The sequence below is a fragment of the Monopterus albus genome, unplaced genomic scaffold (assembly GCF_001952655.1).
Source record: "Monopterus albus unplaced genomic scaffold, M_albus_1.0 scaffold97.1, whole genome shotgun sequence".
Lineage (NCBI taxonomy): Eukaryota > Metazoa > Chordata > Actinopteri > Synbranchiformes > Synbranchidae > Monopterus > Monopterus albus.
Genome location: NW_018127977.1, coordinates 1,184,979 through 1,203,038, shown reverse-complemented (window position 1 = coordinate 1,203,038; position 18,060 = coordinate 1,184,979). Strand labels below are relative to the sequence as shown.

Sequence of the window (18,060 nt, the reverse complement as noted above, 5' to 3'; positions counted from 1 at the left end):
GTATGTTGTATGTGCAAGCAAATGTATTGGTGCGGAAATGTGGTTCATGCTCGGATGGAGTAAAATTGACTCTATTTAGAGCATATTGGTCCTCTTTGTACACTGCCCATCTATGGTCTAATTATAAAAAAGGCAGTCTTCAGAAATTGACTGTGGCTTATAATGATGCCTTGAGACTATTACTGAAAAGGCCTAGATGGGTGAGTGCCAGTGAATTGTTTGTGTCATTTCGAGTTAGTACTTTATCAGTTGTTTTAAGAAACCTGATGTATAAATTTATCTGTCACTTGAATAGTTTTGAAAACCACATTGTTTTATTGTTGACTAACGCTGCATATAGTGACATGCGATATACATCAGTACTCTGGAGACACTGGTATACTTGCCTCTTAAAGGGATAGTAGTGGACTGGTTGTTGTTTTTTGGTGGTTTTTTATTTTTTTATTGTTTTTATTGTTGTTTTTTTATTTGTTGTTTTTTGTTCGGCGTTTGGACCTTGCGTCTGCAATAGTTTCTATCTCTCTATCTATCTATCTAAAATGCATGGCTCAAAGGTGTAGCTGTTGTTTTGTAATTATCATCTTGTAGTTTAGAAAGCACTGGTCTGGTAATTTTGGTTTTGCACATGAATGAATGAGCCACTGTTACCTAAACAACGTACATAACTAAGTGATAGAATGGGATTATCTAGTAATCACCAGGACCAAAGAGGGTTTGCTTTCTGTACAGAGGACTCTTTAAGGAATCTCAGGCTAAGCTTGTTGGGCTCTGGTCTGGGTTGACATCCTGCCTTGTACTTATGCTCAGGTTCCTTTGTAATGTAATGCTAATATTTCCATGTTAACATGCTTATGGATGAGGGGTATGTTTTTTTTTTCTTTTTTTAACTTGTTTCTAACAGCAATTTTAGCATTGCCCTCTGAATGAGTTACATGGAACAGTTTGAGTTTTAATATGATTATTTGAATATATCTAGTCATTCTCATCCGTTTTTAAAGACAGGTTTTAGTTGCCTAAAACTCCAGTCATCTTATTTCTGATTTACTGAAAACACACATTTTTCTCTAGTTTTAGTAAAATAATAATAATAATAATAAAAAAACACAGTTTGTTAGGAACATTTTAGTCTAGTTTTCATGGCGACCATGGTCACTGTGTCAGTTTAGCAAATTAACACTTTATATTCAAGGTTGATGGAATTAACTCACTTTACAAGTATTTCATCATGGGGTTAGGCTTAGTGACTACAAGTCATCTTGTTGGGTCATGAATGACAATCCAACCAGAATTTAGGGGGCACTTCCATAGGCAGCAACACGGCTGTGCTATGGGCTCCCCGGTGTGTTCTATAGTTGCCAACCTGTACATGGAAGAATTTGAGGACAAAGCCCTGTCTTCCTTCACTGGTACCGCTCCCAGCCACTGGTTCCGCTATGTGGATGACATATGGGTTAAAATCAGGACCCAGGAGGTAGAGGCTTTCACCAAGCATATCAACTCTGTGGATGGCAACATCAAGTTCACTTGTGAGAATGCCAGAGATGACTGTCTGGCCTTTCTGGATTGTGCAGTCCACTTGGAAGGGGACAGAAGCCTAAGGGTAGAAGTATATCGGAAACCTACACACACGGACCAATACCTGCTTTTTGACTCACACCATCCACTTCAACACAAACTGGGAGTCATCAGAACTTTAAATCACAGGGCAGAGGAAGTGCCCACAATTGTAGAAGGGGCCAAGAAGGAGAAATTACACTTCCAGAACTCCCTTAAGGCTTGTGGATACCCCAAGTGGACCTTCACCAAAGCAAGGAAGACGCCCAACACCAACAGGGAGAAACCAGAACCAAGAGTGGATAACACTGGCATCCCTTATGTGGCTGGTTTATCAGAAAAGTTAAAAAGGATCTTTCGCAACCACAATATCCCAGTTAAATTTAAACCAGGAACAGGAAACTAAGCAGCCGCTTCACTAATGCATGGCCCAACACAGGAGGGCCAACTCCAGTGGACCAGAGTCAGCAGTCTACCTCCACCTGACGGACAAAGGACATTCTTTTGAGGACAGTGAAGTCCAGATCCTCTCCAGAGAACGTCGCTAATTGGAGAGAGGAGTCAAGGAATCTATTTTTGTTCAAATAGAACACCCCTCACTAAATAGGGGTGGTGGACTAAGACACAACTTTTCATCCATCTACGACTCTGTTTTTCAGATCTCTGCCCAAACATGCCCACCAGGACAATAGGCGTCGGTTCACAGGTGAGGGTTCAAAGACGGGTAACGATGCTCACCGATACTGGACTATAATGACTCAGTCATTAGGGGACATTGTTGGGCATCAAAGGATTGAAACACCACTGATCGGGATAAATATCTCTGACTTAATGCCAGTCGGGCAGAACTGACGAAGCCTCTTGGATGAGAAGTGAAACATCTTCGACCTAAAAACCTAGTCCAGTTGATTTTTGAGTGAAGTTTTTTCAACTTTAGTTTAAGACATTATCCAGACAGATGAACCTTCTATAGTGAGCTTTTACAATGAGAAGAGGCCATTTTTATTTTTCTGTTTCTTCCATTTATGTTTTGTATTCTGTGCACCCAAATTATGAACATTGAATTAGACTATATATTTGATTCCATCTATCCAGTTAGAGAAATGTCCTGAGTGGGCTGGTTAAAGATGGAATATCATGTGTTCCACATGGGGAATGTGTTCTAATATTTGGAAGAATGCCAAACCACAAAATGAGTTTAATATAATGAAAAATATATGGTGATGAGATCCTTTTTTCGTCATAATAACAAAAGAAACTTGCAAATACCTATTAAATTCAGAAGCAAACTATATCTTTACAAGAGACTGTCATGTCAAAGTGTTGTTGGGTTGATTCCCAGTAACTCAGCCAGAAAAACGATTTTGAGCAAGGCCATCTTACGCGTATGTAAACACTGTCTGCAAAGAAGAATTTTCATTTACTATAATCTTCATAAAACATGCCTTTTTGGGCATTTAAACACCATGAAGTAAAAAATTATGTTATGAAATCATTAATCATCAGTGTTACACCAAAATGCAAGCTTGCTCAGGGGGCCAAAAATGAACAAAGATTGTCTAAGTCTTCCAAGAAAATAATCTAATCTGCAGCCAGGGACATATTCCAATTTGATGAGCAGTCTGTACTCTCTATATGTATTAAAGAAATAGAAGAAATGGAAATTGCCTTTGTTTGAGAGCAGTGAGCAAGCAGCTGAGAGACCTGCCACCCAGGGCACATAAACAAAAGGACTGCTTTATGATTCAATATCTCTCTTATAAAAAATGTAACTCACTCAATAGAGCATGAAGCTACACAGAAGCTGATGACCTGTTGCCTGAAATAGATGAGATATGGGAGCAGTAGTTTGGTGTTGATGTCTGGGATGAGGTGCTTATGTTTGCTTTGGTGCACACTAAGTGCTGCTGCTTGCTGCTGACCTGCAGCAGTTTCACAGTTCTTGATTGTTACGGAGACCACATGTTTTCTATAAACATTTCCCGATGAAGAGGATCACCCAGTATGACGTCTTCTGCAGCTGGATGAGGAGCTGACTGCAAAACATTAAGACGTGTCAATAACATTACAGAGAAACTTTCCAAATGTGACTATGTGCACGATGACACATAACCCAGTGTGTGATAATGTAGCAGTAACTGTATCACAGTTAATGTAACTGTATCAGTTACTGCTACATTACAACCTACTATAAATTTCACCTAATATATTTGTACACAGCACCATTTGTTGTAAAGGGCTGATGCTCCCCATCAAACCAGTGATTGTGTTGTTTTGTTTCATTACAGCACTTTCATGTTGTAGGGTGTACCATACTGAATATTGCTGCAGGGCTTTAGACCCATAGGTTTCAGGTTCCTTAAAGTTCAAATTTGGGACACAAGTGCACATGGATGTGACTAATACTCTCAACTTTGATGATGACAGTGAAGTAATCATGGTACTATGGCATAATCTGACAAAAATGTTGAAGCAGGCTGAACACAGAATTAGCTTTAGAAATTTAGAATGTTCCTCTCTGGCCAACAAAGACAGTGAACAGAAGGAAAGCCAGGCTGTCTTGTGAGAGGAAAACTATTCTTCTTCTAGCAATAAAAACACAATTTCAAGGGCAGTTAATGTCCGATATTAAAATAAATCTATGTTATAGGGAATGCTGAAATTGCACACAGTTACTTTAAAGGGCACATTTTTGCCATTTGGCCACAACTACAGTAATTTGCATTGCACCCCTAACTACAAGCTTTATCTCTCTTGCCACAAGAGTTTTAATTCACCTTAAGGCCAGTACTGCAAATACTGTGAGGAAAACTATTTGTCCATAGTTGAAAACTCCCACTTAACAGGTAAAGAATTGCCTGAGAAACCGTATTGTCAGGGCATTAATTACTACTTGAAATAATCAAAAGAAATGATGTTTGCAGTACAGTTTTCTCTATAAACATGCAATCTATGCTGCAGTATGTTGTATACCTGTTTTATTGGGTAAAGGTGTTATGGCACAAGATTTAACAAATTCATAAAGGTTTTAAATTTTGTTTTCTGCACATGAGAATATAGAGCTGTATCATTTCTGTTGTTGTGTTTCTATCATTGACAGCAAGGACTCTTAATCCTAGTGGCAGAAAAACATTTTTGGCAACAGCCTATACCTGTTACACAATAATTGTGTATTTGAAATAGTTGTTTTCATGATTATTTGATGTGTTTATGTACATGTCAGCCACCTCTCAGCTGTGTCTAGAAAACAATGGGTAAATTCCCTCAGCTGGTTAGTTCATATCCAGGTAGCCTAGCTGTTGTTGATGGACTGGCTCATGTAGTGTCTGATAGCTTATTGTTTGAGCACCACTACTTCATTCATTTCCTCTGTGTTAAGTTAATGAACTGGCAGTGGCAGTCTATGCTCTTATGTTATATGAACAGTTAAAGCAGATTTAATCAGAGCCGGAAGTCTGCCGTAGGTATAATGTTTCTGTTTGGCTGCAAATATGCTTGTAGACCTACATGTGCAAATTCCTTTTTGTGTGTATACTCATATCTGTGTGTTATTGTGTTTGTCTGAGTTTACATGAGTCAACACTGCATAAGCAGGCAATAGAGGAAAGTGATGGAGGAGAACACGGAACCCATGCTAATGCTAACACTGAGTGATACAGGCACAATACAAACACATTAAACTTGTATCAGTAGTTGACATTAACATGAACTGATATGATTCTTAGCTACCCTATCAACTCGCTTAAATAACAAATTGCCTGTGATAGTCCGTGTACATAATCGCCAAATATCAGACAGAGTAATATAGCAACTACTGAAAGAGCCAGTTATAACCTAGCAGCTGAAGAGTATATTAGCTTGTTTTAATGATTTTCTGCCCATTCATGTTTAGAAATTTGTTAATGCAACTCTAGAGTATTCACTGATACTGTGGCTATATACTGGCACATAAGACACGCTAATGCAGACATACTGTATACTATGTTAAGTTAAAAGAAGTGCCATATTAAGAGGGAGACTTACTGTGGCTAATGCTAACATGTTGTAATCATGCGATTAGCATGTGGATTACATTCATATGGGTAGCTTAGTTTGTTATTTAAAAAAGCATAGCTATATAAATGTAGGACCAGATTTACATAGATGGTCAAGATGGTTGACTGGTACACTGGTGTTTCAAAAGCTTTTTTTATTGTTGTTTTAGCCTCCACAAAAAGAATATATCATTCTCAGTGGAAAATAAGACGTCTTTGATAAGTACTGTACTGTTAAACACACATTAAAAGGCAGCCTTAAGTATTTTGACAATTGGACAATGGTGTTTGGATGGTTGTTGAACCACAAAACCAACAGTTGAGTCCAAGGCAAAGGAGGCCAAGGTTGAAGCTGAGAGGCTTTTGCCTGACAGTGATGACAAGGCTGTGGGTGCTGAGACACTGTCTTGTTGAGGCTTCACAAGGCATTCTTTCACTCCACTAGTTTTCCCTCAGTGCTGCTTTTGGCTGCGATCTCAGACTACTGGCTGGAGATTGGAGATTTACATAGGCTGCGTAGTACGTCATTCAAATTATGGCAGTCTAGATAGACAACTTACACTTAATCTGAATTCAAATGGTTTTATGAAAGTGAAAATAATTTGTCTGAAAGTGGACACAGAGAAAGATTAGTCAAGTGAGGTTGTTTATTTTAAAAGCATTCTGTGGTTTATTTCGTCATCCTGATCGTTTCATTGTGCTGATTGACTTTAGCCTTGAAATAGCTGGCAGGCAGTGAGAGGTTTCATTACTTAGTATGTAATAGAAGTTGTGCTAAACTGTATAATATATTATTTGACAGACTGTAAGTATCTTAAAACATTTATGTCTGTCTGGTGGTTTAGTTCAATATGTGCTGCCAAGGATTGTCATTCTGCAGATGTTCATGCAGTGCTTAAACACCCAGATCTAATTCATTCTTCTATATTGTGTCTATACGTGTTTTGGTTTTGTCACTGTGGGCTGTAGTACCTTGAACACCTCACACACTGTAGGACTAGCAATAAGGCCAAACAATAGTAATGTTGGATGGCCTGTCCTTTCTTCCAATGTATTGGTCCAGAACAAGCTACTGTATCTTTAAAACTAGCAGCCAGATGGCAATGATATTTACAATGTATATTTTTGTCAATCCTAACAATTTCCTTTAGCACCATTATTAGGCCAAAATTTACATTTGTTAACAAAAAAAAATCAACAGGGAGCCTAGCAGAAAATTTAGTGAGCACATTCATGTTTCTCAGAGAATGAACCATTTTCATTTTGTACCACCCTCAGTCCAAATTTTCAACTTTACACATAACAAACAGAACAAAAAACAAAGCTAACAAAGAAACCAACAGATACAAAGACAACAAATTACTTAAAGCAACAATACATACCTTTTTAAAGTTAAAATAACACCCAAAATCATTTTGATGGTAGACTGACATTTTGTAAGGCAATGTCACTGGATGTCTTGACTGTGTGTATGGCTTTATGAAATCTGAAGACTACCAGTGAATTCTGGGGCTCAGTGTAGGTCCCAGTGTCAGAAATGTGGGTCTTACAGACAGGACACTGACCCAAAGCAGACTTCAAAAAGCACCAGAAATGGTCTCAGAAAAATGTGCTGGAGAGTTCTGAAGTGTCCAGCAATGAGTCCAGGTCTAAATCCCATAGAGCAGCTGTGGAGAGATCTCATACTCTCATACTGTCAGTGCAGCTTCATTAAAACACAAGGGGCAGAACTGGGGTTTAATGGCCGGGTATCATTGCACTGTCTTAATCTACAGATTACTATTTTATAAACAACTTGTTCAGTTGCCCTGTCCCTTAAAATATTCCTATTGGAGATTTTAATTTAAAGTTAAGGAGCAGGGCACACTTGAGGTACATACCACTTCCTCCTCCTATCATATATAAACCACAAAATAAGCCATATTTTCGTTTCACTTTTCGTAAGGAAGAAGAACATGGCGTATTCACCATGGATTGCCTGTCCCTTTCGCCCTCGGATGAAGAGTTGTTTTCCTCACCATCTCATCAACCATATCCAGCCTTCTGTGTCACCCCTGGACTGACCAGTTCCACAGGCCACCGAGTGTCCGGTGCAGTCTGTTGCCATGGCTACCTCAACTTCGTTGGCACTTCCAGTCCTATCAAAATGCCCCTAGCTGCCAGCAACTTCATCAGGGCTCCCCTGGCGCTGTTGCTCACCCTCCTGGGGAAACAGATGTCATGAATCATCCTCCAGTGGTTCTTCGACTGTTACTCCACCTCAGCGAAAGGACCATCACTGTCCCACATGGGACTCAAGTCACTCTGGCGGCTCTTCGTATGCTCCCACTCTCCCTCATCACCAACACTCCTCTCATCATAGTTGCCATACCAATACTAAGGCTATGCTTTTCCACCTTCTTTCGTCATCTCTCCACCATGATTGAACTGCCAGAAAGACATACAGGACTGCGTCTTCCCCTTCTTATATACGGTTTGACATAGCTCCTCTGGTTGCCAACTGGCTTCCCACCAATGCTGCTTGCGCTTCGACCACCCAACTTCCATCTGCCCCCTCGACTTCCAGAGCAGTCACAAGGACTCCTCTTCCTTCGTCCTTCACCCCCTCTTCTGCCTCCTGTTCTTCTCATTCACTGAGCACTGGGCTGCTCACTGTTTCTTCTGTGGTTGACACCGTGCTGTCTGCACCTTTTCTGTCCTCTTATCCTCCTCCTTTCCCCCTTTTGTCTTTCTCTGCCTGCGGTTTCTTTGTCTCCTCTTCTGGAAACCAGGCTGTCCTCTATCCCCTCCACCTCCTGGTGTCGGGACTGTTACTCCCTGTGGAGTTTGACTCAATTTTGAAATTTGCTAATTTTTCAGTTTTGCTCTTTCTTAACCAAGACCCATGACAGTCGTGTGCTGGAAAATTTGATATTTTGGAAGAAAAATACATTGACTGGGAACATTTTACTGATAATGTAATACTGACAAAGCAAAAGACACATTAACATAATGCCAGTCACTTTAGATAAAAGATTATATCTGCATTTTCTCTTTTGATCTTACTAGGACAAATCCTGGGGATTTTGGAGTGTTAGCCTACTGGGTGTGGGTTTAATGTACTTGCTTCACATCTCAGTACATTACAGAATTCTGAAATTCAAAAATGACCTAGTATACAGTCATTGTTGCCAACTTGGCGATTTTCTTGCTAAATCTGGGGACTCTCCAAATCCTCTTGGCAACTTTTTTTGTCAAAAGCGACAAATCTAGTGACTTTTCCTGGTGTTATTGGTGACTTTTCTGGTTTTGGAGACTCTGATGTGAAAGCACGTATCATTCTGCAGTTACTGTCCAAGGTGAGCAGCGGGTGCTGCAGTGAGACCCTCTCCCATAATAGCCTCGTGCAGGGGTCCCAGCGGCAGTCAAAGCAGAGAGGAGACCCACACCGCTCTGCGTCCCTACTGCAAACAAATCGCACATGCGCAAAGCCGCCACTAACCCCAGATGAAGGAGGAGGGATGGACGTAGAGCTAGCAGTTACACCCCACATAACAGTCTTTTGGTTAAATTTGATATTCTTTTTTTATTTCAACACAAAATAACACATTTACAGGACAAAACACATAACATCGTTCATGAGACAACAGACATTAACAAAAGAGGCAAAGGAATTATTAATTGAGGGTATTAAGTTGTGTGTGTGAAAGTGTGTAGTGTGTGTGTATCCAACTCTATGCAGACTGATATTCATTACTTAAGGAAAATGGAGGGGATATAAATGTAAAGGAATGAAAAGACAGTTTGGTAAAAAAATGAATGATTGTAGTAATAAAATAAGAAAGAAAAAGTAATAAAGCAATATCAATCATATACTATATAATTTTCCATTCACATACTTTTATATACCCTCAGATATATATGTAAACAAATTCATAAAACAAAAATAAGTGAAATTAACAGATCGGTAAATGATTAGAAAGAGAGGGAAGAGGAAAAGAAAAAAAGGGGGAGTAGGTAATATTCTCAGTTAATTTGGTTTGATTGATAGGTGTGACACTCAAAACAGAACCATGGACCATGAGGACTAGTGACAGTAACAATAATGAAGTAAAAAGCAGCTTGTTATATTTCAAGAAGTTTGTTGGAATGTGCATGGCTTTGGCCTCAGGTATCTGGTTTAATTTAAAAGAGATTAGAAATGGATTCCAAGTGTCAGTAAAAGTTGGTATATTATTCTTATGGGTGGATGATATTTTCTCTAGTGTGATATGAAGGTTGGTCCAGTGGTTGATGTGTAATGAATTTTTAGATTTCCAGTTTAGAAAGATTGTTTTCTTGGCGATAGTTAGAGAGATAAGAAGTGGGTTTTTATATTTAATTGGTAGGTAATTGACTTCTGTGACATTACCATGCAGGCAGAGTGACGGGGCTGGGGGGGATTCTACAGCTCAAGATGGTGGAGAGTTTCTCAGTCACCACTACCCAGAGGGAGTAAACGGGTTGACAGGTCCAAGTAACATGAAAATGATCATCGGCGCAATCAAGAGTGCATTGTGAGCAGGTATCTGTATCAATGAAACCCATTTTAAACATTTTACCTTGTGTGATGTGAGTCCTGTGAATAGTCTTATATTGTATAAGCTGTAAGTTTATATTGGTAGTCATGGAATAGATATTATTACAGATCTAGGTCCAGCAGTCGGTGCTGGGGGGGAGCAACAAATCTGTTTCTCATTTAGTCATTGGTAATGTTACTATTCTATCTGTATTTGACATTAGTTTATAAAGTTTAGATATTATCTCCTTTGAGTTTGTAAATTTCATTATGTCCTCAGCTAGCATGGAAGGTTACAGGGAGTTGCTTATTATATAGATCTTTGATTTATTTATGAATTTTAACTGTTGGTACTGGAGACATTCTCCTCTCCCAACTTTGTGCTTCTGGACTAATGTACTGAATGGTATGAGCTGGTTGTTTTCAAATAGATGATGAAGGTGAAGGATTCCTTTGTGTTGTCATGTTGGAAAGTAGATGGGATTATTATGAAGTTGAAAGTCAGGGTTATGCCAAATTGGAGTGTATCTACACGGTGTTAATGATGATTTAGTGGTTTTGTTTGCTTTCCACCAGGCTGTCAAGAGTTGCAGAGATTGTGATATTTTTGAAATAGTTCATTTTCTTAATTGATTATAGTAGGAAGTAGGAAGGCAAGGTCTTCAACTGAAGTATTTTTGCATTGATTTTGTTCTAGTTGTATCCATGAGCTGACAACTGTCCTTCTGAATTCATTTAACTAAATATTGTAATTGACTTGCTAAGAAATAATACTCAAAATTTGGTGCTTCTAGGCCACCTTGAGATTTGTTCTTCTGGAGTGTTGACAGGAAAAAGTTGGGTTTCTTATTATTCCAGTAAAATTTTGAAGTTAGAGAATCTAGTGATTTGAACCATTTATCTGTTGGTGTTGTGGGAAGCATTGAAAACAAGTAGTTAATTTGTGGTAAAGTTTTCAGTTTGACTGTAGCAATTCAGCCAGTGAGTGACAGTGGGAGGTTGGACCAGAGTTTGAAATCATCTTCTATCTTTTTTTCAGCAGAGGGGTGTGGTTGAGTTTGAAACGTTTAAAAAGCCTGGGGGAAATACAGATGCCTAAATATTTAATGTTGCCAGTGTGAATTGGTAGCGGACAGTCTTGAGCTGCAGAATCCCAGGCATCTTCAGAAAGTGGCAATATGATGGATTTATTCCAGTTTATTGTGTAGTTAGATATCCTGGAGAATGTATTAATAATGGAGAAAGTTTCTTGTAGTGAACTGTAGGGGTCCTGTAGATAGATATAATAGTAAATCATCTCCATAGAGGCTAATTTTATGTTGTGAGTTGGCATCTTGTATTCCTTTGATGTTATTATTCTGTTGTATTGCTGCTGCTAGAGGTTCAATGAAGATGGTGAATAGAGATGGTGAGAGTGGGCATCCTTGTCTGGTTCCCTGGTGAAGTGTGAAACTTTGTGAAGTTATCCTGTTTGTGGTTATTGTAGCTCTTGGTAATGTATATAGTGTTTTAATCCAGTGGATGAAGGACTCTCCAAAACCAAACCTTCGTAGTGTGCTGAAGAGAAATGACCTGTTAACTTTGTCGAATGCTTTTTCTACATCTGATGATACAATTATGGTGTCAGTTTGTTTTTGTTGTGCAAGGTTGATTAAGTTAAATAGTTTACAGATGTTACCCGAAGCGGGTCTACTTTTAATGAAACCTGTTTGGTCTGGTTGGATTATTACTGGAGTAATTGTCTCTATTCTAGTGTCTAGTGCTTTGGTGATAATTTTTAGATCTGTGTTAATAAGTGACAGAGGACTGTTAACTGGAAGGGTGGGATGTTTTTTTTTTGCAGCGGGAGTGTCATGGCAGCCATATTCATATGCAGTGGTACTGTAGAGGTGGTTTTAATTTCTGTGGTAACTCAGGGATAAAATCTGCCAGAAGTGTTTATAAAATTCAGCAGGGAATCCGTCAGGTCCGTGTGATTTATTATTTGGCATAGATGCTTTATGGAGTTCTTCCAGAGTGATGGGGGTATTGGTTCGTTTGATAGTGTTGGTAATTTTATATTGTTTATGAAAGTATCTATTTCAGATGGAGTTGGTTCATGATCAGAGGAGTATATTTTCCTATAAAATGCTTGAAATACATTGTTAATATATTGTGGATTATGGACAGTTTCACCTGTAGAGTCAAGTATGGATGTAATGATTGCCTTTTCTTTTTTACATTGTAGATGATTTGTCAAATATTTACCTGTTTTGTTACTATATTGAAACAGTTTGTATTTCAGTTGTTCATTTCAGAATTGCATTTTTTTTGTATATAATACTTTCAAGTTGAGTTTTGAGGTGGTTCAATTCATTCTGTATTCGTTCAGTAGGGTTATTTGAATATGATTTGATATTCTAGCATTTAACAAGACAGGACAAAATAGATTCATGTAATGTGGCTCTAGACAAAGCACTGAAGTCAGGAAGTTATTTTGAGAAGCGATGGCCTATTTCAATGGCAAAATAAAAAACAAACAAACCAAGAATCAACAGAAGAAAGTTCATTTGTAGTTCTAAACATACTTAGGGTGTTTATTCACTTTTTGTCTCTCCCATGACGTTATTTCTCTCTCCTACAGTGTCCATTACAATTACATGCAAATGAAATATTATGCAAATTAGGCAATGACGTCTTTAGCGCCTTTTAGGACAACCAATAGCTACTTTCCTTACTGAGGAGTTGGCAACACTGTGTACAGTTAATGCAGCTCTGGGAACACTTTTTTGTAACCTGCTGTTGGTGTGGGGTGGGGTCGTGCTTGTATTGGGGCTGGTGCATGGGAGCATCAGTGGATTCTTTGGCTGAGAACCAGCGGATTGGGAGCTGTGCTCTTACTACCATAAGTCAGGGGCAGTACCTGCTTTGTGAACTAAAAACTGATACATAACAAGCTAGTAGCGTAATCTAACAAACACACCAAACAAAGTTCACTACCATGTGTGCACACACACACACAGACATGCACACACACTAAAGTCTAAACTAGCCAACTCTACATTTCTCTCAAACACAATACCACTGCTGCTGCAAGTGACAAAAACAGCTTGCTGATGAGAGAGAGGCTGGTAAACTGAATGAGCTACAGAGGTGCTGCTCAAAGACAGTGTCTGACAAGTTTTATTATGGTTATGTGTTGACTCACAGCACCTGGTTTTGAGAAAACACAATTTAAAAGCAGCTTCAAATTAAATGTTAAAACTGAATTCAAAACCAAATTTGAGCTGCTGATGTGGCAGCAGTGCCCAATGTGTTTCCACCGTGCTCTCTTCTCCACCTTTCTCTGCTGCATTTGCAGTTTAGTTGCATAGGCTATATAGGAGTGTAAGTTTTAGAAGAGAGAGTGTCTTTATGGCCAAGACTGGTGCTGAAATACATCTTTTTGGCCAAGACTGGTGCTGAAATACGGAAAGAGTCAGAGTTACTATTCGGGAGAGCATAAAAGAGTAACAAAACCTGAGAGTGACTGTCTCTTTTCTATAGCGTAGAGCTGACAACTTTGATCTAACAATGAAAAAAAATGTCAACATAATGCAATAACTGGCAGTGGCACAATGTCTCAAAGGGCGTATAAGGTCTGAGCATGTAAGCATAACAAAATAGTTATTACAGTGACAGACACGGCCACTGGTTAAAATGTAGGCAGCCACTGCCAACCAAGTGCCTCAGCTCGGTCTGGTGGCGCTACTGTATTCATCCACCAGCAGCTCTGGACATTAACAGAAGGATCAAATTATTAGTCAGCTTATGCAGTAAACATCAACAAATATTGCTCCACCTGGTGGATATGTACAACACTGTGGGCAGCTTGCATACATGATGCCTAGCGGTGTTAACAAGGCGGCATTGCGATCACTGATTCATTGCAGGACATACATGGTAAGAGCAGAGGCCATATACAAACCTGTCACAGCTTGTGTGTGGTCCATGTTATGTGGATGTTATCATGCAATTATTGTCCAAGCATTCTAGGCATTGTGTATGGAGTTAGAAGCAAAAATATTGAAATTTGCCATGTCCCATAATGGTGAAGATTAGTTTAAAAGATCTATGGATCTGGATGATGATCCAGATCAGCACCAAAATCTATTGGATTGTTCCATGGGCCATACCCTACGTCACCGAAAAAAGTTTATCATAATCTATTCAGTACCTTTTGAGTTATGTATATTGCTGAGTTTCTGGTTATCCTTTATGATATTTAATTTAGACGATAAGCAATTAGACAGGTACATGTTTCTTAGTGTTTATACACTGTGCGTCATCACATTCAATTTGAAATAAAGTAATAGATACTACATTAAATGTAAATGTTCTCAGTTCTAATTCCAGTACTGTGCAATAAAAACAAAAAGATATAAAAAACAATTACTAAACAGTAAAAACAAGGCGCAGTGTAAAGTGACAAGTGGACTGACATATATTAGTCTGGAGAGCAGTATCCGTCTATTTTCCTGCTATTACAGCACCAAGTTTCGTTTACAAACATGCACAGTCCTCCCCCCCTACTCTTACTGGAGGCTTCTTTGTCACGGTCCTGGCGGCAGATCATGCAGCCTGCTAGCTGTACCACTACATCAGGAATTAGCGAGTGTAGCCAGGATTTACAATTATTAACAATTAATAAGCAGCGCTCACGGAGAAGTCAGCTGTGGGTGATGTGTGCTTCAAGCTTGTCCATTTTATTGGCGATGGATCTGGCATTGGTCTGATCTGGCATCCCTATGGCTATCAGGTCCTGATGGTTATATGTTAGGTTACTGGAAACTTGTAGAAAGGCCAGGACAAGAAAAAGCACACTGTTGTGAAGTGCCTTGAGCTGCTGCATCCATATGCACCGCCATCTTTTTTCCCCAGCCTAAGGTGGCATAATCTAAGTAATTAAGTTGTTATGGAATCTTGGTTTGTGCCAAATAAATAAAGCATAACTCAAAGATAGCAGTGATCCATATTTTAAAGTGACCTGTTAATATTTTTCTAGGTCAGTGTGTTCTAGGTTGCATTTGTGCAGTTGAGATTAACTGCTGTGTCTTGATGTATATTGGTAAAGAGAACTGTCTGAACAGTTTTGTAGAAGCGGTCTCAGTACAGACAAATGCGTTACCAGTGGGGAAAAAAGCAAGAGGCATAAAGGAAAAAACTGGCTTTCTGGAGAAGTACAATTATATGTAATTGGTCAATCTTTTTATGATGTCTTGAAGACTGAGAGAAAGGAAAGGTTACCAAATCAAATAGTCATATTAGACGTGTTAATTAGACATGCACATGTGCCCACTTGTCAGTTTCTTTTTTCACCTTCCTGAGTATATTCCTGAGTATGTAAAACTGCACTGTTCTACAGTTTATATAGGGATTCAGCATTTTGTTAAATGATACATGGGCACTGTGGAGGGGTTTCATTCTCTGATGGAAAGTGGTCTCTCTATACACCAGGGCCTTCAGTGGCAGGAAGCCTGCGTCTGAGAACTTTTGCAGATTTTGGAGCCACAACATCACCACAAATTTAAGAAGTGTTTGCAGGTGAACTTTCCAATCCAGTGGTGGTCACTGTGATCTCAAGTTTCGCTTTGTGTGTGCGTGTGTGTGTGTGTGTTCTGTATGCATGGTGAGCACTCCACCAGGTTAAAAAGACTGAGCTCAGTTTGAATGATATCTTCATTAGGGTGAGAGGGAGAAAGACAGTTTAGGCTGTTCATGGGTCTTGAATAGGAGTCACTGAGACTAATTACTTTCTCTTCATACCGTTCAACTTGAAGAATGAAGTGGCTCTCAGGATTTCTGTTCTGTTATGTACAGCAGTCTTGTGTGAGCATCTTCATCAGTGCCTTGTGAAAATCCAAACTTCAAGTTGAAGTGTTTTTGTTGATGAGTCCTCAATAAAACAGTATGTGAAACAGTGGTGATGCCCTACCTTTATTGCTTGTATTTCAAGACCAGGCTGGTTAAATAGGACTAGGTAAGTTCCATGAATTTCTGTTGACATGGACAACTGGAGTCTTGGTGAAGAAAGTCAAATGTTTAGCAAATGAACAGCTAGATATGGCCCTCGGGAGTAGTTGGCGGAGTATAATGAGACTACTGTACTGTACTGAACTGGCTTACTGTAATTGGCAATGCTGACATTAACATTAGCTCTGTGTGAAACCATTTCAATGGGAGAAGTGACAACACAGACGGCTCCTTCAAAAGTGATGCTGTGTCATCTGGAAAAAAAAGCTGAACCTGGTTAAACCTTTCCCGCAATGCAATGTGATGTCATCAGGCAAAGCACTGCCCTGCTGAATCATGAAAGTGGACAATCATACTGAAGACACCAAGGGAAAGAAAAATCACCAAAACCAAAGACCATGGAGACCTCACTGTTCTGGGCCTGTGCCCAGTAGGCCCTTTCAGTGATCCATCCATGTTTAACATTCCCATAAAATATCTTGTTTTATATAGTTGCTACAAGAGAATGTTGTATTGCAAGAAGTGACTTTTGGCAAAAAAAGACATATAGAAAATATACATACAGCTTGTAAACATGTTTATTTTATGAAAAAATATTCTTCATGGTGCACTTTTGCCTCGTCTTGATTCACTTTGTCTCCCCCTGATTCTTTGCTCTTTTGCTGTATCTGCAGCTGTTTGAGATCACTGTGCCAGTCACCCAAGGCACCAAGCCAGTGACCATCAGTGTGGCCAACCACACCCAGTGCAGCTGTCTGTCCAAACTAGATGTCTACAAGCAAGTTCACAGCATCATCAGGAGAGCTCTACCTGAGTAAGCACCCATACTCATTGCATCACTCTGTGTCTGTGGCCCCCACACATGAACGCAAAACCCTGTAGACAGTTCTGTCAGTTTCACAAATATTATTCAAGTCAAAAGGACATCTCTGCTTGCTTCTGTCTCTTGTCACTTCAGCTGTGTGTGTTTGCTTCGCAGAGGAGCGTTTTCTGTTTCCAGAATGCTTGAGTCTGTTGTTACAGAGGTTACGTCCTGCGAGGTGTACCCCTGTGTGTACAGGGGTGTTACTTTAGGAAACATTTTTCAGACTGTTTCTTGATTAACTTTACAGTTACAGTACATTAAATGTGTGTATGTGCCTGTGTACATACCTCCATGAAGCATGCAGTGATATATGACCTCTCCCAAACACTCTGTGACAGCCAGGATCCCAGGAGAAAGGGGTCCGTGATGTATTTTTTGGCATGTGTCCTCTGAAAACAGAGTGAAGACCAGGTTGAAAATCTGGATTAAAGCAGCTAAAATACTTTTCATATAAATGTATATACATAGAATGAGGCTTGTTTGTGAATATATTATATTTAGTTTGCATGTTGCTAGTGCGCTTTTCTCTGTATAACAGACGTTAATGTAGACTAGATTGCAGATCACTTTTTATTGCTTTGACAATGAATACATTCAATGGCCACAGCTGTGAAAGTTCATGAATTGTTTTCTCACACAAATTCAACCAAGCATCCAAATCATCTGTATTGCATGTTTACATATCATTTTAAAATTTGTTACATTTGTGTTGAAAACCAAACACAACACAAAATAACTGTAAATCAGACTGCAATCTGCTATGTCTGCATCTAAAAGGTGAAATTCTATGTAAGTACTTTTAGGATGTGGTTACTTTTTTTTCTACATACTCCTAACTTCTTTATCTAGTAAAGCAAACTTTGAAAAAGTCAATTGAGTATTGAGAATAATATATTACCATTTGAAAATAAAAACTGTAATACTGGCTCAGGTTCTGATGGTTTTTTCTGTCATTTCTAAATGATGGACATTAGAGATCACCTGAGTTATGACATCAAGAAGGATTACATATTTGACTAAAATTCACCTCCCCTTCTACTCTCCCAGTAGTCCTGGGGAGGTTTTTTGCCATGTCCTGC

At 39.1% G+C, this 18,060-nt stretch overlaps 1 protein-coding gene across 2 annotated transcripts in view; it reads left to right on the top strand.

Moving 5' to 3' along the window:
- The window catches only part of vegfc (vascular endothelial growth factor c), a 75,371-nt gene that overhangs the window by 38,131 nt on the left and 19,180 nt on the right, over positions 1-18,060 (top strand). For both annotated transcript variants that reach the window (XM_020609013.1, XM_020609012.1), the window contains exon 4: positions 16,791-16,930. In XM_020609013.1, coding sequence (XP_020464669.1) covers positions 16,791-16,930 — 140 coding nt within the window. The remainder of the gene's footprint in view (positions 1-16,790; positions 16,931-18,060) is intronic.